Below are 24,314 nucleotides of genomic sequence, written 5' to 3' on the forward strand. Positions count from 1 at the left end.
CACATTATTTCCATAATTTTTTTGCTATGAATGTCCACACGATAAGCCACTTCGTTGGGCTATCATTTGTGGCCAGGTTGCTTCTGAAAAAAATATCTAATAGTTCAGTGGGCCTTACCTGGCAAAGAGTTTAGTTTTAGTTCTATTTATTTTAAGCGAGTTGTTTACCTTTCCTAAACGAAGCACTTCCTATTGTGCTTTTATATTGTTGTTGTCACGTTCTGACCCCGTGCCCCTGCTGGAAATCTGTGAAAAAGAGCTTCATAGCTCATCGGATTCTTCCAGGATAAATCAACATTCCGATTCTGTGAAAGCGGTCAGCTCTGAACTGCTGCGGAACAGTGGCCATGGCAGATGCGAGCCGTCACGTGTCGTCCCCCCCTTGCCGTTGACGGACGCGAAGAGCAATCAGCACCACGACCACCGCAGCAACACCATCGACCGCTCTATCCGCCATCCCGCCGGCATCACCACCGAACACATCCACTCACCCCCTCCACAGAGGCGCCCGAAGGCCTTCGCAAACCTTGCGGCCAAACGAAAACTTACACTCGACTATTGTCTATCTTCTTGGTTCTTTCGGTAAAGTCACGTAGAAGGGAAATAATAAAATAATAAAAATAAAACATAATAAAATACAATTCTCACGACGTTTCGCCCACAACGCAAGCAGCCGTCCTCAGGTGAAGAACAGGTCTGTCGGAAAGACAGCGTCTGAATGGGCACCACCAGGCTTGGCAGCGTATATTTATGTTTTATTTTATTATTTTATTATTTCCCTTCTACGTGACTTTACCAAAAGAACCAAGAAGATTAATCCCTGCAGTCACGAAAGCTTTAAATCGAAAACTATTGTCTATTTTACCGGGCAAGGGCACACCACTGAGCGATGGCAGCTCTTTTTCAGAAGCGACCTGGTCCACAAATAATAAGCTCAAACAAAGTCGCTGATCGGGTAGCAATGTGATACTCTCAACCCACGACCTCCTGTACCCCAGGCGAGGGAGTTAACAAGTCCATCAACAACCCCTCGAGATCGAGACGTGCGCATCAACACTGCCCGCCAAACACGTGACTTAGCGAGATTGTCGGTAAAACGAGGCGGTGAATCTTCGACGGCTCACGCGTTAACAAATAATTTACGGGATCTCGCGTCAACAAATTACGCCCAATTGGCGTGCGCGCGCGTGCGTGCTGCCGGGATCGTTTTGACGACGGTCAATGGCCACTAATGATCGCTAACGAGCTTTAATTACCGCCAGCGAGGTTTAACCAAGGACAGCGCCGGAGCCGTGGTTAAGGGGGAGGATTGGGGCTGGTCAATTAGCACCGGCGAAGGGTTAATGGGTATTACACGATGGACTATGAGCGGTGGTGGTGGTGATGATGGATAGCGATTATTAACAACGGACGTAATGTTATTAACGAGCAGCTATCAGCATCACTGGGTATTAACGGTTCAAGTTGGCTCGTTGCCTACCGCGAGCGTGTGCGTCGAGCGATTAAAACAATGATTAACTAATGACATAATATTCGCCGAGGCTATTGGCTTGGTTGTGACAATGCGTTCCTCCGGATTTTTACCGGTCAGCCGACGTGCGTCTGTGGGTACGGTATGTGCGCTGCACGTAGCCAGCCGTGCTAACCGACAGCGATCGGCGCGTGCTTGTTTACAACGCCCGCGTGCCCACATCATAATTTCAAATTTGCGTTGGCCTCCTGGGCCGGGCGGTGGAGGGGGTTAACGCGACGGACACGTGGGCCAGAACCATCCTTATTTGCTCGACTGGCCTAACTCAAAAATCAATTACGGATCTCGAGAGAGACGGTCGAGCATGCGTCTCACCCCTCTTGTTGCTGGCTCATCGGTCTGTCGGCCAGACGAGGTCACGTGACACGGCCAAGGTCACGTGAAAAAGGATAAGGTCACTCGAAACAGACGGTGACAACAACAGAAGTGGTGTGCGCACTGCGCTGCACGGATATGAAACGGCACGCACGTGCACGCGTATCCCCCCGCCTCCCCCCCCCCCCCATGACCGACTCGCTCCCGCAGTGATGAATCGGCTCTGACGGACTCCGTGTGTGAGCTGTTGGCTGTCGCTCTTGGCTGTCACATCCATCAAATGACAGCGCGTGCACACGGGTGCGCACGCGTGGGCGAGCGGTGGTGCGGTGGTCAGCGCGCTGCACGACGAAACCGACGACCCGATTATCGGTTTCCGTGCATAGCCAACACCAATGGACGAGCGCCATGGACCTGGTAAATGTCGAGTTCAATTGCGGGCCGCGGCGAACAACGGAGGCCCAATATCCGAACCCGACTTTCAGATCGCGTAAGCGTCCGGGTGCAATAAACGTAACGCCACGGCCATGCTGACGGAAGTAACGTCACTTTCGGTGACGTCACGGATTTTTGGATCCTCCAAAATTTCGCATCTCGGCCCGACATTGGGATTTTTCGGATGACCTCCAATGTCGGCAACGCATGCCAGTTACATACATGTGACCCGTCACGTTTTTTTAACAACACCGTGGCCAGAACAGAATACAAAACATGCAATTGGTGACGTTTCCAGCCATGGCCATTCTTCACAGCGCATACAGATGCCAGAGTGGTCAAATACCTGGCGGATATTTTGACATCTGCCGGATCGTATTTCAAAACCTCAGCTCTGACTTTGTATAAAATCACGCCGACATTGTTTCGCGTTTGGCTAGGTGAAGTCTTTATCTGATTGCAGGGGGCAAATCCTGTGCGGTGAGCAGAGTTCTCACGCCCTCATAGGCCAGAGAGAGAGTGGGTAACAAGAGGAGGAGGTTGTACTTTTACACCACGAGGGCCTGATGAGAATTACGGAAAAAAATTTCTGATGACCATTTTACTTTAATTTGGCCTATGAATAGTCACAAGCATAAATCATCATCTTCGCAGCAGCAGCTGCTTTTGGCTAGCCATGTGTTTAGTTTGTTGTCCTTCCCCCGCAACTCCGATTAGCGCAGTTGGCTACATACACACATACACTCATAGTAGCTATTGGCTAAGAGACAAAGCCTTCTTCAATAATTACAACAGTCTTACTCTAAGACCGAAACAGAAGGATTTCTCCGCAACTCTGGCTGTCACCTGATGAGGCTGGTTGTAATTACTGGTGAAAAGTCGTACTCGAATTGTAAATGTTATGGGTTTACTCTCCAACACACCGGTGTGCTGTACTAGTACCGAAATGGCACGTTTCATTTACGTGACAAACCTTTTCTTTTAGTATGTTTTATTTTTATTATTTCCCTTCTACGTGACTGTACCGAAAGAACCAAGAATATGAATCCCTGCAGTCACGAAAGCTTTTTATCGAAATGTGACAAACCTTATTGATTTGCCGTGCCGGGTGGTGGCGGGTTTAATGACACATTAATATTTACGCGCTCTAACTTCAGAAAACATCTATTATGGAGTCACTCTACTGCTTCAACGTACATACACCTTGTCCTTCCCCACGCACCTCCGATTAGCACGGTTGGCTACGTCACGAAAGAAAGTTCATCATACGTGCGTACGTCAACTCATAATTATCAACCACCGCGCATGGTCACGGGGCACATCGACGAGTGAGAGGAGGTTCTGTAAATGTTTCATGCCAAGTCTGAAAAGGGGCAGCCACGCGATTGCCAATGCCGTGGTGTTGCCGGGGGTCGTCTCGTGAGTTACACAGCAGAGTAACATTCCTGAAGTGTTTGTATAAAGCCAAGCCCGGATATAAAAACAAAATACCCACAAAGCCTCTAACTCTGAGAGCGAGGTTTCCCCCCCCACCCAACCACCGACCTGTCAGTCATCAAATCGGTTTTCTGAGTAAACACGGACCGCTTTTATGCGGACGAGAATTTCCTGGAAAGATAAAGTTGAGATGAAATTAATAATTTACAAAATATATCCACACACAAAAACTCTGCATATCGTCAGCACGCTGGGCTCGCAATCCGGATGTCGCCGGTTCGATTCCATCTCCTGGCACGGCAATTGAAAAACAACAGAGCGAGCTGCTGAAATCCCACCACCCCCCGTGCCGCTGCTTCTGTCTCACCCAGGGGAACGAGTACACGACCACGGCACGAGTGGCGTGGGGTAGAGTGTGGCTAACACTCACCTATTCCAAGACGTAGCGGCCAGCATGGAGCAGCAGGCCCATAACTAAGCTTGTGCTAGCGTGGAGGACCTGTTCATACTTCCGTCGAGCGGAGGTGCTTTCCGCCAGCAGTGTCGTGAGCAGGGAATTGCAGGGGCTGCGCCTTAGCCTCCTCTAGAGGGAATCTCTCTGTATGTACATGTACGTAGAACTTATTTCGCGCCGTACGTACCCAACCGCGCTAAACGGGCAAAAAAAAAGCCAACTGACAGTTGGCGGCCAACGGCATTGGCTGTTGCAAGGACTGATGGGAAATTAGAGAGGGGGCAGCACTGAAGGAGGACAGAGAACGGCCAAGTGTGTGTGTGTGTAATCATCACTGGGTTTACATTGCAGGAGTCGGTGAAGTAAACCTCACCGGTTATTCAAATAAAGCGGTGCTGCGGGTTCGCGTACCACGTTACGGTGGCAAGATGTTAACTACCTCGCCTCGTATACAGGAGGTCGAGGGTTCAATCCCGACCCTGATGCCTGTATATTTGGCGTATGCATGTTCTCCCCGTGGTCGCGTAGATTTTCACCCGGGTCCTCTGGGTTTTCCCTCCACATTTAAAAGTCTACATGCGTTTAATGCATTTAATTCGGCTGCTATAAATGTCGACATGATAAGCAACTTAATTGGGTCATTTGTGGCCAGGTCACTTCTGAAAGAGAGCTACATAACTCAGTGGGCCTTACCCGGTAAAGTTAAAAGTTTAGTTTCGAAAAAAAATAACTAACCCCAGCTTGAGTTCGATTCCCGACCCATTGCCATCACCACGGGTGGGTGATTTCAGAACCGGATCAAGGAGTGACCCCCCCGCCCCCTTTCGCCAACCCGCACTAACCCAGCATGGTGAAGTATGGTCAAACAGCTCTCAAGACCGATGCGGCGTGAGGAGGCCTTCCGCCAGCAGTGTAATAACAAAAGGGGGCTTACCTAAAAAATATACAATCCAAATCTTTCACGGCTTACATTAATAAAATTCGGAATAACTCCTTAGGGTTTGTGTCTCTTATAGCGGCCACCGCTGACATAATTTGGGTTTCTTTAATCGCAGCAACATCCCGATCACAACCATCCGCGATTGGACGGAATCCGTCACGTGGGTCTTATTTTGACTTAAAAACGAATTTGCTGCGTCGTCGTAAACGCACAGGACGCGTCACGTTGCTATCCTGTTTTGCGAGCAGGACACATTGCTTGGAAGGACATTTACATCTTCATTCGCACTTTAAAACTTTCCAAATGCGCAGCCCTGCAATTACTTGCTTGTTGCCACTGCTGGCAGAAGGGTATTTGGTCTACTCTTCCACACTGGCCAGGACAAGAGGCGGCAACTTCCCACACTTTATTCGATCAAACGCGACTGACTGACGGTGGTGGTGTTGACCCGTTTACTACGCTGCTTGCGTGTGACAGAGGCATCAGCTCACGCTCGAGTTGCAACACAAACAAACGTGCGGACTCGAAATGGTTCAGTCCGCTTGCATCACCCCCATCCACGCAAAGTGGGAAGAGCCGGGGAGTGAAAGAGAACTCCCTTCCACCCCCCCCCTCTTGCTTCCCTTACTTAGCCTGACCCCCGCCACCGTATGTCCACCTCAGCAGGTGTTCCATGTTTGACTTGGAGGGCCTGTGTTTGTACAGGTGTGTGAACGCCGTGGCCCTGTGTTCAAACCGTGAGGACCCCTACCCCGCTAGGTCGAGAGAGCGGCCCGGCGCAGCTCACGACGACTGCAACCCACACGCCGGCAACGGATTCGAGGACAAATCCTGACAATCGACCATCACCACCGACTCCCCCTAAGAAATCGATTACATTCCCACGTTTAAGGGTCACTGGACGTCGTGGGTTCAATCCCGACCCTGACCCCTGTATATTTGGAGTAGCGTGTTCTGCCCGTGGTGGCATGGATTTTTCTCTGGGTCCTCTTGGTTTTTACCTCCTCATTTATAATCAACATGCATTCAGGTTACTTGGCTGCTACACGTGTCCACGTGATGATAATCCACTTCGTTGAGCTATCATTTGTGGCCAGGTCGCTTCTGAAAAAGAGCTGCATAGCTCAGTGGGGCCCCACCTGGTACAATAAAATAAAGATAGTTTTTTGTTTTGTTTTTAATGTCCGCCGTGATTGGGAATCAAAATCAGGTGGCCCCGTCATGTTTGTTACAGGGCAGTGAGCTAGCTAACCACTTCACCACCACACCGCAGGAACAAAGATACAAATCCACCGTATAGCCTTTAACAGACTGTAGGAGCAAGTGCTGTTAGCGAGCACCTATGAAGGTCGGCACGGCACACGAGGGGGTGGGTGGCCAGCAACCACGCCTTTGCCTCCCAAGTGGCGATATTTACACACTGCACCAGTTACCTCGGGGAGGCTCAGGACCGGTTCTGATAATCGTCACCGGTGTTGAATGTTGGTGATGGCCGTGAGCGGGAATCGAACTCGGGTTGCCGTATTCGTGGTGCGGTTCGCTAATCACTCCGCTCCACTTTACAAGAACCTGTGCACAAACACGCACGCACCTGAACGTACACACACAACAAACAGCATACGTACACAGGAGTATTGACGGATCCTGCACACGCACACACACAACCGTACGTGACAATAACAAAAATAAAAACCACTGATGCGCTCTCCTGGAGTTGAATAGGTCAAGTTCCAAGGCTCCCTGCTTCAACGAATGCATCTGAAAACCGTCGCTTTGGGGGAAAAAAATATCAACGTTTCGTTCGGTAGAATTTGTGACACCCACACATATTTTCGTCCGCTCTCGGGGCGAGACAAAGAACGAGAGAGGGCGTGAACGATTCGGGAGGAGTGGGAAATCACGGACAAGCAAGAAGTGCAGCCAGAACGGGTGCCGCCAACAATTGCCCGAGTTCTGTGATCCTACATCGGGGTGTTGGGCCAACTCCACAGGTCAAGGGCCGTGGACACTGCAGGCTGGAGGGTGACGTGCCAAGAAAAAAGCAAAAAAATTATTTACACGAAAACCCACCCCAGAACTCACTGCAGTCGGGATAAACAACAAACGGCGTAAGACAAGCAAATCAACAACGGTGTCTAAAACTGCCGTCACAGGCATTCACGTGAACAAACCACGGCGCACAGCATCAGACGAAGTAGCAGAGCAGAGCGCAGTTATAGAGCACCCGTGGCCACAATGGCAGAGGGGGCAGCGATGCGATGGTTCATCGATTCCAAAGTTCGGCGATCTGTCGCACAGCACATGTGGATGACTCGGAACAAGGTCCGTGTGACCGCGATGGGTTCACGGAAGCCTCCGCAACCACTAGAGGCGCTGAGCATTCGCCACAAAGACTTGAGAGATTCGCAAACGACATCCAGCATTGTATCGTCTCTCCGAATCGTCGCCCGTGTATTGAATCTCTGCGAATTAGCGCGCGCGCGCTTGTGTGTGAATGTTTGCAAACACAGTTGATTTATATTCTTGGTTCTTTCGGTAAAGTCACGTAGAAGGGAAATAATAAAATATTCTTAGGTTTTTTCGGTAAAGTCACGTAGGTAAAAAATGTAAATTAATAAAAGTAAAATAAAACAAAATAAAAAATCACGACGTTTCGGAATCACGACGTTTCGGAAGCAACACAAGCCTCCTGAAGACGGAGGCTTGTGTTGCTTCCGAAACGTCGTGATTTTTTATTTTTATTGTTTTATTTTACTTTTATTAATTTACAATTTTTACCTACGTGACTTTACCTAAAAAACCTAAGAATATGAATCCTTGCAGTCACGAAAGCTTCAAATCTAGAAATAATAAAATAATATTTATATAAAACAGTTGATTTAATTGCATGTGCAAAGGTGGCAGTAACAGCAATGGATTATCGAGTCCATCTGTGTGGAGCTTTTTGAATGTCCACCCCCCACTCGTATACTATACGAAACTATACTTTTTTATTTTACCAGGTAAGGCCCACTGACCTATGTAGTGCTTTTTGTTGTTGTCGCTGAAGTGACCTGGCCACAAGTGATAGTTCAACGAAGTGGCTTATGACGTGGAAATGTAATGCAGCCAGATGCTCTAGACGCACGACGATTCTAAATGTGGAGAGAAAAAAACGGAAAACACGGAGAAAGAAAAATCAACACGACCACGGGGAGACACGCAAACTCCAAATATACAACAGGCGTCAGGGTCGGGATCGAACCCACGACCTCCTGTATGCCAGGCGACGTAGTTAACGTCTCATAGCCACCGCGGCACCCCATCCACAATTGCAGTGGCAAGACCCTCCAGTCAACAGCGCCTTGAGACTCCGTGAGGCTGTCCTGGCTAAATCGCAGCCTGTTGTTCTACTTATTGACACACAATTATGGTGGAACTTTGTTCATCACAACATCCGTCATTCACCACTCGTGCGTCGGCGGTGACGTCACCGATTGTGCCAGGCTAGGTTCGCGCTTAGGCGCACGTGGAGTGGGTGGTGAATGCGAGCTGTGAGGTTATGGGAGAGACCCAGATGTTCCGGGTTAATATTCCCAGGCTGACAGCAAATGCAACAGCCAACTCCCTCTCCCTGCTGTGCCAACAGCACGCAGGCACTGTATACATTCATAAAGACGCCCCGTATAGCCTTCTAGACTATTGAGGGCAAGTGCTGCAAGGCCCACGAGGCCAGGGGGTGCAGAGGTGGGGAAGCACCACAACCCCGGCCGCCTTTGTCTCCCCCCAGTGCCGATTGATTTTCCACACATCCGCACTAATTGCATGCTCGCCACAAGTGGCGCGTGGGTCAATGCAGACCGTACCTTGCCTGGTGTGCGAACATCTTAACACCCTGTCGCATTGCCACAAAGTTGTAAAACCCATTCTTATTTGTTACACATCCGCACCAAGTTACCCATTTGAGGCCGAGTCGACCTAGGGGAGGGTCCGACAACACTTGCCCGCCCCCCCCGCCTGTGGAGGCGACACGGGGCGGGAGAGGGTGATGTTTGCCTTTGTTTTTCTTGAACCAGGCAGGAAACCTGTCTGCCAAGCCCCCCCCCCAACCCCCGCCCCTCCAGCCACCCACTCCTCCCTCCCATCGGGAACCCCACGCGTGCACAACAAAGACAAAGCTATCCCGTGTAGCCGACGCGGGCTGCTGGGGCAAGTGCCGTGAGCGGACCAGCAGCACCTATGACGCACGACGCGCGGGGTGGGGGGGGGTAGCCAGACCCACCCCGCAGCAGGTACTCATTTTGGGCTGAGTCGACCTAGGGGAGGCCCAGGACCCGTTCAGATCAGCGTCGCTGGATGTTGGTGGCCTCCTTGAGCGGGTACCGAATCGAACTCGTGTCGCCGGGGTTAGGAGCGCAGCGCGGTAAGCGCTCCACTACCGTTTCTCTACAAAGACAAAGATCCTCCCTGTTAAGCCTTTACCAGACTGTTGGGGCAAGTGCTGTCAGCGAGCACGTCTATGGAGCCCGGCACGGCACACACGAGCATGATACCCCCCCTCCCCCCCGGCTATATCGAGCCTGGATATTTGTACACAGCCAAAGATCCCCCAGGTAGCCTCGCCGGGCTGTTTGGGGCAAGTGCCTGTAGCGAGCAGCTCCCTATTACAAGGCACGCAGGGCACACGAGGGGGTTGGGTGGCCGGCACCACAAAGACAAATATACCCTGATAGCCTCAACAGGCTGTTTGGGGCAAGTGCTCTTCGTGAACAGCCCCTTTGAAGGCCGGCACGGCACGCGAGGGGGGTTTGGTGGGTGGCCAGCACCACGCCCGGCCGCCTTTGTCTCTCTAGTGGCGATGTTTACACACCGCATCGGGTACAAACGAGAGAAGGAGACCCAGGACCGGTTCAAATAATCGTCACCGGTGTTGGCCTCTGCACGGGAATCGAACTCGGGTAGCCGGGTTCGTAGCGCGGCATAGCGCTAACCACTACACCACCGCTCCCCGCGTGATGAGGTGGTGGGTGGGCAGCATCACTCGCACGTACGCACACTCACCCACGCACCCTCCTCCTGCTGCACACAATCAATTCTCTCTATGCGCTCCCCTTTCCTCACTCCCACATGTGAGTCCACATCCGATCTTGCCCCAAGGGGGGGGTGGGGGGTGTAAAGGGGGGGGGGGGGTGGAGGCTATATGTGGCCGAGCCAGTGCAAAGCAAGAACAAACGACAGGGGGGGGGTGGAGCGGAGGGGGGTCAGTGACAATCACAGGACACCAGCGTACGGAGAGGGAGAGAGAGCGCGGGGGGGGGGGGGGGGTCTCCATGTCTCGATCTCTTTCTCTGTGGCCACAGTAAAGCCGCACTCACTCTGTGCCTCTCCGGACAGAAATTAAATGAGATAAAAAAATACAACAAACACCTTCTGTCCCTCTCGCCTGCTCGGTCGCTCTCTCCTCCTACTGGACTCTGTCGCTCGCACTATTTCACTGCGTTCCCACGGCCACCAACACCGCCACCACTTCTCTCGTTTCGTTCCTTTCATGTTTGTTTACAGCTCAATTGCGCACATCCATCCGCTCGGACCGATTAACGGACCAAGCCCGATGGAGTTGTAGTTGTTGTTGTTTCTCGCAAGATATTTCGCACGTCCGACATTTTTCCTTTTTGCACGCGGTCAACGAAATTCTTTAATCGCCACCCCAAACTTTGGCTCCCACCCCCGATGGCGGGAAACCTCGGGGCGAGCGACACGTGGCCGAGGATGATGCCTGCTTCACTTCACCCGCCGTTGCGGTGAAGTATGGCAACGCGAACTCCGGTGACACACAAAAAAACAGCTCGCATTGAGACCCCGGATGTCTGTGCAAAACACACAGGACCCCACACCATTGACATTTCATACCAAATACAAAGATTCTCCGTGTCACCCTTAACAGATTATTGGGCCCAGTGTTGTTAGCGAGCACCTATTAAGGCCAGCACGGCCACGCCGCGTTAGCTATTGATGTTTAAGTCCGAGTCAACCTTTGGGATGGAAGACCCAGGAGCCGATCAAATATTCGCCACTTTTATTGGAAGTCGTGAGCTGGAGTCAGAGGGTTGACCCCACCGCGCCCCACTGCTCCCCACTACGTCCAAAGACAAAGATCACTCGTGTAGCCTTAACAGACTGTTGGGGCAAGTGCTGTTAGCGAGCACCTATGAAGGCCGGCACAGCACACGAGGGGGTGGGTGGCCAGCACCACGCCCGACCGCCTTTGTCTTTCTAGTGACGATGATTACACACCGCACCAGGTGCTTATTTGAGGCCGAGTCGATCCAGGGGAGGCCCAGGACCGGTTCAAATAATCGTCACGGGTGTTGGCCACAATTGGGAATCGAACTCGGCTCGCTGGGTTTTAGAGCGCAATGCGCCAACCCTTACACTACCGCTCCCCACTACTCAAAACACCCACACAGTGCACTTACACGCAAGTATAAACATTAAACTTCGTGTGGGATTAAACAAAGAATCTGCAACAGAAGGGCAGGATTTCGACGCCACACACACACGGAAACATTAACACAGCAATTCCCCAGATCCTCCGAGCGTAACAATAACAAGTGGCGGGCAACACTTATTACATTTCTTATTTATATCTCTCTTTGTTTCTCTTCACATGTCCCGGTGTCTATCTCTGCGACACCGGAGTAACAACACCCAGCACACTAGACTAGCAAACCAGAGGCTGCGAGTTCGACTCCATATCCCGATGAGGGAGATAAAAAACATGGGGCAGGTTTCTCAAATCACCACCCTCCTTAGACATGTCCTCACCCCTCACCATGACCCTGGACTTGACCTCCTCACCGATACCACAGATCCTCACGTCCTCACCATGACCCTGGACCTCACCATCTCACCATGACCCTGAACCTCAACTCCTCACCATGCCACAGGTCCTCACCCCTCACCATGACCCTGGGCTTGACCTCCTCACCCATACCACAGGTCCTCACCATGACCCTGGACCGCACCTCCTCACCATGACCCTGGACTTGACCTCCTCACCATGCCACAGGTCCTCACCCCTCACCACGACAGAAGCCTTCACATCCTCAACGTCACACAGAAGCGTCACACCTCTTCACCACGACAGAGATCCTCAATCTGCGCCGCACTCCACAACCAAAGCCCCCACATCGACTATCTCTCATCGGTCGACCGCTCCTCCTCACCCCCACGCCACTGCTTCCGCTCACCAGGGCACAGAGGAGGTCCACGGCCTCGAGGATGAGCTCCTGGTGGCCGATGCGCGCCACGCCGAGCTCCTCGAGCTCCTGGTGCGACACGGCGAGGAGCTGCTCCCCGTCCACCTTCTCGCTCTCCACACGCCCCACGTACTCCTGCAGGGAGTCGTCCAGGCCTGCCGGGTGACACGGAGAGACGACGCGGTGGGGTGAGGAGACGCGGCGAGATAAGGGGAGACGTGGGGAGACGTGGGGAGACGTGGGTAAACACGGGGAGACGCTGTGAGACAGAGAGATGCAGTGAGATGCAGTGAGACACAGTGAGACACAGAGATGCGGTGAAACGTGGAGAAATGCAGTGACCCATGGGGAGATGCGGTGAGACATAGCGAGACACGGTGAGACACAGTGAGACACAGAGATGCGGTGAAATGTGGAGAAATGCAGTGACACACGGTGAGTTGCGGTGAGACACGGGGAAATACAGTGACACACGGGGAGACGCAGTGAGACACACGAGAGTATGGAGATGCAGGGAGGCACATGGAAGCACCACGCCTGGCTGCCTTTGTCTTCCCAGTGCCGATGTTTTTACACATCATACCAGACACTCATTGAGTTGACCTTGGGGGAGGCCCAGGACCGGTTCAGAAATTGCTCGCCACTGACATTAGCCGTGAGCGGGCATTGAACTCGGGTACCTGGGTTCGTAGCACAGCGCGCTAACCACTGCTCAGCACACACGCACACTCACACGTCGCCCTCTGCTACCTGCACACACGCACATACATATGCATACATGCATCTCCGCGGTACATACATGAATATTTATTAAGCCTCGCGGCTGAAGCTGTGACCTCCTCCCCTGTAAATCCTTGCCACGTCCTCCACTCCCTCGCACTCCCCACAGACTCCCCCCGCACTCCACACTCTCTCTCACGACCCCAAACTCCCCACACTCTCTCTCCCCCCCCACCACACTCTCTCTCTCCCCCCCCACCACACTCTCTCTCCCCCCCACCACACTCTCTCTCCCCCCCACCACACTCTCTCTCCCCCCCACCACACTCTCTCTCCCCCCCACCACACTCTCTCTACCCCCCCACACTCTCTCTTCCCCCCACCACACTCTCTCTCCCCCCCCACCACACTCGCTCTCCCCCCCACCACACTCTCTCTCCCCCCCACCACACTCTCTTTCCCCCCCACCACACTCGCTCTCCCCCCCCACCACACTCTCTCTCCCCCCCCACACTCTCTCCCCCCCCACCACACTCTCTCTATCCCCCCCCACCACACTCTCTCTCTCCCCCCCCACCACACTCTCTCTCTCCCCCCCCACCACACTCTCTCTCCCCCCCACCACACTCTCTCTCCCCCCCACCACACTCTCTCTCCCCCCCACCACACTCTCTCTCCCCCCCACCACACTCTCTCTCCCCCCCACCACACTCTCTCTCCCCCACACCTCTCCTCCCCCCACCACACTCTCTCTCCCCCCCACCACACTCTCGCTCCCCCCCACCACACTCTCTCTCTCCCCCCCCCACACTCTCTCTCCCCCGCACCACACTCTCTCTCCCCCGCACCACACTCTCTCTCCCCCGCACCACACTCTCTCTCCCCCCCCCCCCACACTCTCTCTCCCCCCCCACCACACTCGCTCTCCCCCCCACCACACTCGCTCTCCCCCCCCACCACACTCGCTCTCCCCCCCCACCACACTCTCTCTCCCCCCCACCACACTCTCTCTCTCCCCCCCCCACCACACTCTCTCTCCCCCCCCACCACACTCTCCCCCCCCCCACACTCTCTCTCTCTCCCCCCCCCACACTCTCTCTCTCCCCCCCCCCACACTCTCTCTCCCCCCCCACACTCTCTCTCCCCCCCCCACACTCTCTCTCTCCCCCACACTCTCTCTCCCCCCCCCACACTCTCTCTCTCCCCCACACTCTCTCTCTCCCCCACACTCTCTCCCCCCCCCCACACTCTCTCCCCCCCCCCCCACACTCTCTCCCCCCCCCCCCCCCCACACTCTCTCTCTCTCCCCCACACTCTCTCTCTCTCCCCCACACTCTCTCTCCCCCCCCCCCACACTCTCTCCCCCCCCCCCCCACACTCTCTCTCTCTCCCCCACACTCGCTCTCCCCCCCCCACACTCGCTCCCCCCCCCCCACACTCTTCCCCCCCCCACACACTCTCTCCCCCCCCCCACACTCTCTCTCCCACTCTCTCTCCCACACTCTCCCCCAAACTTACCCCCACACAGTGACCGGGCTGAGACCCTCATCTCGCGGCTCTTGAGACCCCCACCTGAACCCCAGATTGGTTCCCCAGGTTCTCAGCGGAGTCGGACCCCTCCGTGTCTCTGCCTTTGTCCCAACCATGTAACCCCCCCCACCGCCACCTCCCAAAAACCATCCCGGACTGACCAGTGTGGTAAAGTATGGTCAAAGAGCCCCCCTCCCCAAACCCCGCCCCCGTGAATGAAACGAAGGCACGGGCAAGACGTCCTCATTCAGCAGCGGATCGACCAAAGAGGGTGGGGGTGAGGGGTGGGGTGTCTATGCATCGTTATGGATCTGTGTGTTCAGCGCGTCCAACGTAAAGCCATCACCGCGCGTTTGATTTCAATTAAGCCGTTATAAAATATGCATTACGGTGGGCCGTAAACACGCGCTTCCTGTATAATTACCGCACACACACACACACAGAGAGAGGGGTGGGGGCGAGTGTTACCGCTCACCGATTGCCTCTCTCCCTCGCCCATCCCCGCGTGGTGCATCAATTAGACAGCAAAGACAAAGATCCACCCCGTATAGCCTTGACAGACTGTTGGGGCAGGTGCTGTTAGCGAGCACACATGAAGGTCGGCACGGCGCACGAGGGAGTGGACAACACCACGCCCGGCCGTCTTTGTCTCTCAAGTGGCGATGGTTACACCGGATACTCATTTGAGGTCGAGTCGACCTAGGACAGGCCCAGGACCGGTTCAGATCATCGTCACCGATGTTGGCAGTGGGCGGGAATCGATACCTCGGGTATTGCAAAGCGCTAACCGCTGACGCTACCGCTCCCCGCCATCAGATAGCGCGCACAGATGTGGGTGGGTGGTTCTCCTACAGCCGAGAAGAGTTTCAGTTTCATTTATTTGGTATAGCCCTGTGAGCCATTCGGCTCTTGAATCGGGTGCAACCGCAACCGCAACAAACAAAAACATGAACAAGAAAACATCTTAGAAAGTGACTATGCGCAAACAGAAAAATCCAGGAAAAAATTGCAAAATGTGGTGGTGATGGGATGGGGAGGTGGGGAGGGGTGGTGATGGGATGGGGAGGTGGGGGGTAATGGGATGGGGAGGTGGGGGGAGGTACGAATTCTCTGGAGTGGTGCGGAGCTGCACAACCGCACTGTTGCACGTCAACTTATCTTAAGTAGTTTTATATAGCGCCGTAGCGCAGGGCGCTTTCCAACAATAATCCCATTGTGCTTACGATGATAGTGGTTCCAATAATGAGTGGGTGCTGTTATGGTGACGGGAGGACAGGTGGGGGTGGTGAAGGAGGGGTTGGGGTAGGCCTGCGATGCAGGGAGTAGCAGGAGCGGCAGTGGTAGGGGTAGTGGTAGTGGGAGTGGTAGGGGTATGGGGAGTGGTAGGGGTAGTGGTAGGGCTGGCAACCTGTAGCTCCAGAGCTGCATGCAGCTACCCCTCCATCCCATCAGCACCACCTCCCCATCCCATCACCACCACCCATCCCATCACCACCACCTCCCCATCCCATCATCACCACCTCCCCATCCCATCACTACCACCTCCCCTCTCATCACCACCTCCCATCCCATCACCACCACCTCCCCATCCCATCACCACCACCTCCCCTCTCATCACCACCTCCCCTCCCATCACCACCACCTCCCATCCCATCACCACCACCTCCCCTCTCATCACCACCTCCCATCCCATCACCACCACCTCCCATCCCATCACCACCACCTCCCATCCCATCATCACCACCTCCCCATCCCATCACCACCACCTCCCCATCCCATCACCACCACCTCCCATCCCATCACCACCACCTCCACATCCCATCACCACCACCTCCTCTCCCATCCTCACCACCTCCTCTCCCATCCTCACCACCTCCACATCCCATCACCACCACCTCCCCATCCCATCACCGCCTCCCCTCCCATCACCACCACCTCCCCTCCCATCACCACCACCTCCCCATCCCATCACCGCCTCCCCTCCCATCACCACCACCTCCCCTCCCATCACCACTACCTCCCCTCCCATCACCACCACCTCCCATCCCATCACCACCACCTCCCCATCCCATCACCGCCTCCCCTCCCATCACCACCACCACCACCTCCCATCACCACCACCTCCTCTCCCATCACCACCACCTCCCATCCCATCACCACCACCTCCCCTCCCATCCTCACCACCTCCCCTCCCATCCCCACCACCTCCCCTCCCATCACCACCACCTCCCATCCCATCACCACCATCTCCCATCCCATCACCACCCCCTCCCCGCCCATCCCATCACCACCACCCATCCCATCACCACCACCTCCCATCACCACCACCTCCCATCCCATCCCATCACCACCACCCATCCCATCAGCAGCACCTCCCCTCCCATCACCACCACCCCCCCTCCCATCACCACCACCTCCCCATCCCATCACCACCATCTCCCATCCCATCACCACCACCTCCCATCCCATCACCACCACCTCTCCATCCCATCACCACCACCTCCCCTCCCATCACCACCACCTCTCCATCCCATCACCACCACCTCCCATCCCATACCATCACCACCACCTCCCATCCCATCACCACCACCTCCCCATCCCATCACCACCACCTCCCCTCCCATCACCACCAACTCCCATCCCATCACCACCACCTCCCATCCCATCACCACCACCTCCCATCCCATCCCATCACCACCACCCATCCCATCACCACCACCTCCCATCCCATCACCACCACCTCCCCTCCCATCCCATCACCACCACCCATCCCATCACCACCACCTCCCATCCCATCACCGCCACCTCCCCATCCCATCACCACCACCTCCCATCCAATCACCACCACCTGCCCTTCCATCACCACCACCTCACCATCCCATCACTACCACCTCCCATCCCATCACCACCACCCATCCCATCACCACCACCTGCCCTTCCATCACCACCACCTCCCATCCCATCACCACCACCTGCGATCGCTGATGCTCCCTTGAGACGCAAGCCATGGCCAGAGGTGCTTTGGCCCAATTTCATCCCCCACGTCTCACCCCGCCCCTCCACCCCACACGTCTCACCCCGCCCCTCCACCCCACACGTCTCACCCCGCCTCTCTACCCCCCACGTCTCACCCCGCCCCTCCACCCCCCACGTCTCACCCCGCCCCTCCACCCCCCACGTCTCACCCCGCCCCTCCACCCCCCACGTCTCACCCCGCCCCTCCACCCCCCACGTCTCACCCCGCCCCTCCAGGTAATGCCAAGTGCAAACGCCCTCCGTTGCGCCGCATTCGTTGCACGCGTCTTGGGGAGGCCTTCATCCAAGTGGGCAGACCAAGGGCGCATGCAAAAAATCCCCAAGGAGGGAAGAAGGGTCATAGCCCGAAACGTCGCCTATCGTAAATTGTCGTTACCCTCTCAAGGCCACACACACACACCGCGTCGTTGTTGTTGGTACTGCTTGTACAACACTGCCAACGCAGCAGCATCGCCACATTAAATTCATTTGTGCTTGTAAACACCCAACGTAAGGCATGTCCTCTAATCAATCAATAAGCATACCAACACGAGCCTTTTGCCCGTCCAAGGACGACGGGTGTATTGCAGTAAATCTGAAACTTGCAAGCGAAAAGCAGCCCGCAACGTGATATATTCATTGCATCAATTCGCGTACAATTTGTAAAGGGCGCGGTGACACAGAGCTATTTCATTTTAAGGTTATAACCCCTTGTTCGTCGTGACGTCCTTTTTACTTTGATGTCTCAACAGCGTTGCGGAGATCGCGTGACGTGAGGGTTCTGCCTTTGTCGTGAGGGTTGTGAGTTGACGCCGAGGAGGGGGGAGGAGGCCCCTTGGCCCCCCATGTGGAGTGACGTCAGCCGCTAATTATTATGAATTGGGGGGGGGGGGGGTGTCCATTTGGAGGACGTCATCTTATAATGATTATTGATCAGGGGGGCTGTTCGATGTAGAGTGACGTCACCTGCTCATGATTATTAATGAGGAGGGCTGGTCGACGTGGAGTGACGTCACGATCCTTGCACACAGACATTCTTGGCTCATTATAGTCGGTAATAATGGGGGAGGGGGGTCCATTTGGAGGACGTCACCTGCTCATGATTAAGGTGGGCTGCTCGATGTGGAGTGACGTCACTTGTTCATGATTATTAATGAGGGAGGGGGGGAGAGTACTCCATATTGAGTGACGTCACCCGCTCATGATTATTGAGAATGGGGGGAGAGGTGTGTCCATTTGGAGGACGTCACCTGCTCATGAATATTAATGAGGGGGGCTAGTCGATGTGCAGTGACGTCATGAGCGTTAAGGACATTCCTGGGTAATGATAGTCGGTATTGGGCGATTATCCCCAACCAACGCCCGATGTCGGTGATGGGCTTCCCCTACACAATAAGCGGAAGTGGAGGTCTCCTATCCCATCTCCTCCTCCTCCTCCCCATCATCATCATCTCACTCTAACTCAGCCCAACCCGCCCGGCCGCTTCCTGTGCTCTGTCCCCTGCGGGATATTCCTCGGCTCTTCCAGGAAGCGTGGCTCTGGGCGACCTCACATCATTTTCATTCGCACGCACAAAGACAAAGATCCCCTCCCCCGTAGCCATCATAGACTGTTGGCGCCAGTGCCGGATTATCCTCGTAGCACAAGTAGCTACAAATGCTAAACGCTTTCAAGCTATCAATTCCGTTAAATTTCGATTTAAAGCTTTCGTGACTGCAGCGATTCATCTTCTTGGTTCTTTCGGTAAAGTCAGCAGGTCTGTCGAGAAGACAGAGTCTGAATGAATTCAGACTCTGTCTTCTCGACAGACCTGCTCTCCACCTGAGGATGGCTGCTTGCGTTGTGGCCGAAACGTCGTGAGAATTATTTTATGATGTTTTATTTTTATTATTTTATTATGTTCTATTTTTTTATTATTTTATTATTTACATTCTACGTGACAATCAATTCCGGTTCAGCGATTCTGCACATTACGATAGTACTATACTGCCTTCAACTTGTATGAACGACCGGGTGTTTAAGGTTAGCGAAGTCGTATTATCTGGCTGTATAGCAAATGAAAAAATACAATTACTCTACTATGTAAGTTAAAACTGTATGTTTTATTAGTCACGCTTTTATTTTATTTAGGGCCACTTCATAACATATGCTACAGGCCCCGCACGAGCTGCATCCGGCATTGGTTGGGGCAAGTGCTTTTTAGCGAGCGACTATGAAAGCCAGAACGGCGCAAGAGAGGGGGGGGGGGTTCATGTTTCCGGCATGGATAGACCATGGCCGCTGATGATGATGAAACGTCAAAGAGTGACGAACAGACACACTACACGTGCACGACACATTTGCGTTACGCGCAAGAGGTGGAGCGGTAGCGCAGCAGTTAGCACACTGCCCTACAATTATAAAATTACATTAACACTGCAACTTTGGTGATTTTAATAGTTAGTCAGTTTAAAGAGATGTTGACTACTACGCCTGGTACGCTGTATATTTGGTGTGCATGTCTCGTGATTTTTTTTAGTTTTCCCCTACACGCTTAAAATCAACATCCCGCCTTTAGAGCACTTTGCTGCAATACATTTCCACGCGGGCAGACACTTTAGTTGAGCTGTCATTTGAGGACTATCATCGCTTCAAGTGGGGGGCCTTATCCAGTAAAATAGATCCCTCCCGATGGCCTTTAACGGACTGCCGCTGCGAGTGATGATGCTCAAGGTGACGATGTTAGCGGTCCGTGGATCTACGCCTTTGCGGGTGGTTTTTGTTGTTGCTGTCATCAATTGTTCTCGGCCTCACCTTGAACGACAAAGAGCGAATCTCGTGGCTGTGGCGCTTCGCCGGCGTGTTCAACGTGAACAACGCATCGGCAAAGGTTTGCCAATCAAATCTACGGAACGAAAAGGAAAGCGTGTTCGCCAACAGCAGAGCTGTAAATTGCACACTCGTACATGGTGAGGACTGCTGCCCAAAGACAGATGGAATAAAAGATTGGATTAAAAGTGTGCAAAAGTAGCATTGAGAGATGCTTGCTTGGAATTGCACTGAAACAACAATATTCCTACCCCAACACCAACCACATGAACCTACCACTCTACCCCTAGCAGTAACCACACTAGCCCACCACTCTACCCCTAACACTAACCACACTAGCCCACCACTCTACCCCTAACACTAACCACACTATCCCACCACTCTACCCCTAACACTAACCACACTAGCCCACCACTCTACCCCTAACACTAACCACACTATCCCACCACTCTACCCCTAACACTAACCACACCAGCCCACCACTCTACCCCTAACACTAACCACACTAGCCCACCACTCTACCCCTAACACTAACCACACTATCCCACCACTCTACCCCTAGCACTAACCACACTAGCCCACCACTCTACCCCTAACACTAACCACACTAACCCACCACTCTACCCCTAACACTAACCACACCAGCCCACCACTCTACCCCTAACACTAACCACACTAGCCCAACCACTCTACCCCTAACACTAACCACACCAGCCCACCACTCTACCCCTAACACTAACCACACCAGCCCACCACTCTACCCCTAACACTAACCACACGATCCTACCACTCTACCCCTAACACTAACCACACTATACCACCACTCTACACCTAACACTAACCACACTAGCCGACTACTCTACACCTAACACTAACCACACTAGCCCACCACTCTACCCCTGGAACTAACCCACACAAGCCAACGAGACAGACCCAGGCATTAACCATAACCAAAAGCTCTGGAGCTTTTCCCTGCCTCCTTTTGTCTCTCTTTAATTTTCTCCATAAAATGTTCACTGATCGATTCCAGAGGCTTTTGGCGAATTCTATTTTCCATTTGACCTTTGGCGGGAACATGGGCCTGCTTCATGACCCCCGATGCAGGGGCACATCAAATCGGCTGGGCGATGATGCTACACACGTTTCGGCTACACACGAAACGTCGCGATTTATTTGATTTGATACCTACGTGATTTTACAGAAAGAACCAAAGAGTACGTTTCGGCTGTTTCACCACGGGGAATCCCGCCGTTCGCATTTACGGAGCTGGCCGTCACGGCTTGAAATCGCCCACAGTTCAACACGGCCAGCGCAAAATGCGGATGAAGTTCAAATATCTGGGGAGACATTGCAAAAGGCGTCCAACGTTCTGACAGCCCCCCCCCCTTTCTCTGTCAGCCCCACCCACTTTTACGTGGCCCCGCCCACTAAGTTTCTGGCCCCGCCCACTGCCCAAGTGGCCCGCCCACTGCCCAAGTGACCCCGCCTACTGCTCAAGTAGCCCCGCCCACTGCTCAAGTAGCCCCGCCCACTGCTCAAGTAGCCCCGCCCACTTCTCAAGTAGCCCCGCCCACTTCTCAAGTAGCCCCGCCCACTGTTCATGGTAGCCCTGCCTATTGCTCACTTGTGTGTTCGGTTGCCACCTCCAAGGTACAAAACACAAGGACAATGACAATTATCTCACAATGGTGGGAGAGGGGAGAACTGCATTTAAATGTACCTTGATTTTAAGTATTATTCATTACTCTTTGGTTCTTTCGGTAAAGTCACGTAGGTAGAAAAATCATAATAGATCACTACGTTTCGATCGCCACTCAAGCAATCGTCTTCAGGTGGGAGTGAGAATTACAACTTTTTTTTTACGATTTTAATGCCCCAGGATGACTGTGACAAGACTTTCCAGGGCAGCAGCTGCCTCTTCATCAACACGATGACGATCCTGGGAAAAAGCCGGGACTCGTGGCAACCCGAAATCACGTGTCGTGCAGGAGGCAGAACATTTCGAACCATCGACAAACTCCCGGTGCGGCACAGCGAGAGAATATTTTTTTCTTCATTTTCTGAAACCACCAACACGGCCCCCCGTCTGTCCCAGCCAAACTGGAACGCTTGGCAATTTTACAGAGAACTCGTTTTTCCTGTACGACGGCTGTGATGAGTCGGTTATTGTACATGTGATGTAATCACACAAACATCTATCGCTCCTATTCACTGGGGAGATGAAGGCAAGTCGATCATGCGTGATGCTGATGCAAACATCACCTGTGCATGTTCTTTTATGCTGTGTCGGCCTTAATGGGTGATCGCTAACAGCGACTGCACGAGCAGTCTATACGGCTCAATAAGGGGGTCTTTGTCTTTGTATGTGTGGGAAGTGGAAGTGTTGTGGTTAGCACGCCGCACTGTGAACCCGGCGACCCAAGTACGTTTTTCCCCACTCACGACCAAAAACAGTGGCGAATATTTTGAACCTGGGCATCGCCTAGGTAGACTCAGACTTAAATGACTACCTGGCGCGGAGGTTTAGTAAGCATCAGCACTGGGGAGATAAAGGCAGCCGGGCGCGGATTTGACCACCTCGCGCGCCGTCTTGGCTTTCAAAGGTGCTCGCGAACAGCACTTGTCACAAGTGTGGTAAAGGCTATACGGGGGATCTTTGTCTCATTTATGTATACGTCTGAATGTTAGTGTGTTTGTATGCGAGTTGGTGATAACAGATTCTCACGGGCAAAAATGCTTGCACGGAGCATAATAATGCAATTTAATCTTCTATTTATTTACTCCTTCTAACCATCACGCAGAGTCTACCGCTAGCCGAAACAAGATAATACACCCCCAACAATGTAGTAAAATCATCCATTGGTTAGTGGCACCCCTTTGAAGTGCAGACACCAAATATATTAATTGTGCGAAATTATGTCCGGTGGGTGCAGTCACATTACCGTGTGAAAAGACCAATTATGGAACGAGCATTAAAATCGCACACGTCGTATTTTATACATATATTTTAAGTGCCTTAAATATTAATGCCCAAGGCTTAGAGAGCGAGTTTGCATAAGGCGTAGGTGCGAATAATATCCTGGAAAAATAGAAATGTATTGCAATTTACCCGGCTCTCAAATTTCTCCACCATCGCTCAATGGAACGTGACAGGCCACATGTTTTCTGCTCCAGAATCATCATCATCATCACCGCCACCGCCGCCGACACTGGCTTATTATTGCAAGCGTTTATGACTGCCAAGAGATTACGAGTGGTTGAATGCCAAGTTTAAAGATGCAACCTCCGTTTTCAAAATTAACAGCATCACCGTCCTCCACTCAGCCACCTGCACCCAGCACCCTCTACCAGGAACTTAAACTGAGCAACTTGTACCCAGGACTCTCCACCAGGACCTACCAACCCTCCACCAGCAACATCCACCCAGAAGGTTTTACCCAGCACTCTCCACAAACCATTTCCACTCAGAACCCTACACTCGGCACTCTCCACAAGAAAGCTAGCACCCTCTACCAGCGCTCATCACTCTCCACCAGTACTGTGCACCATATCCACCCTCTCCTGCCAGCACCAGCAGCCTCCGCTATTGCTCAGAATCATTCGCGAGTATCCCACACCATCCACTATCCACCAGTACACGTCAACCCAGCACTCTGCATGAGGGCGGAACTCTCTCCACCAGCACACTTTGCCTAGCACCCACGACTCTCCACCAGCACACTTTGTCCAGCACCCACGACTCTCCACCAGCACACTTTGTCCAGCACCCACGACTCTCCACCAGCAAACTTTGCCCATCACCCACAACTCTCCACCAGCACACTTTGTCTATCACCCACGACTCTCCACCAGCACACTTTGTCCAGCACCCACGACTCTCCACCAGGACA

General features: G+C 53.3%; 1 protein-coding gene across 4 annotated transcripts in view; it reads right to left on the reverse strand.

Moving 5' to 3' along the window:
• The window catches only part of CNKSR2 (connector enhancer of kinase suppressor of Ras 2), a 192,965-nt gene that overhangs the window by 143,978 nt on the left and 24,673 nt on the right, over positions 1-24,314 (reverse strand). For all 4 annotated transcript variants that reach the window (XM_061570262.1, XM_061570253.1, XM_061570244.1 and 1 more), the window contains exon 2: positions 12,342-12,505. In XM_061570262.1, coding sequence (XP_061426246.1) covers positions 12,342-12,505 — 164 coding nt within the window. The remainder of the gene's footprint in view (positions 1-12,341; positions 12,506-24,314) is intronic.

Source organism: Lethenteron reissneri, chromosome 6 (genome assembly GCF_015708825.2).
Source record: "Lethenteron reissneri isolate LAM-NWPU_2019-01 chromosome 6, ASM1570882v1, whole genome shotgun sequence".
Taxonomy (NCBI): domain Eukaryota; kingdom Metazoa; phylum Chordata; class Hyperoartia; order Petromyzontiformes; family Petromyzontidae; genus Lethenteron; species Lethenteron reissneri.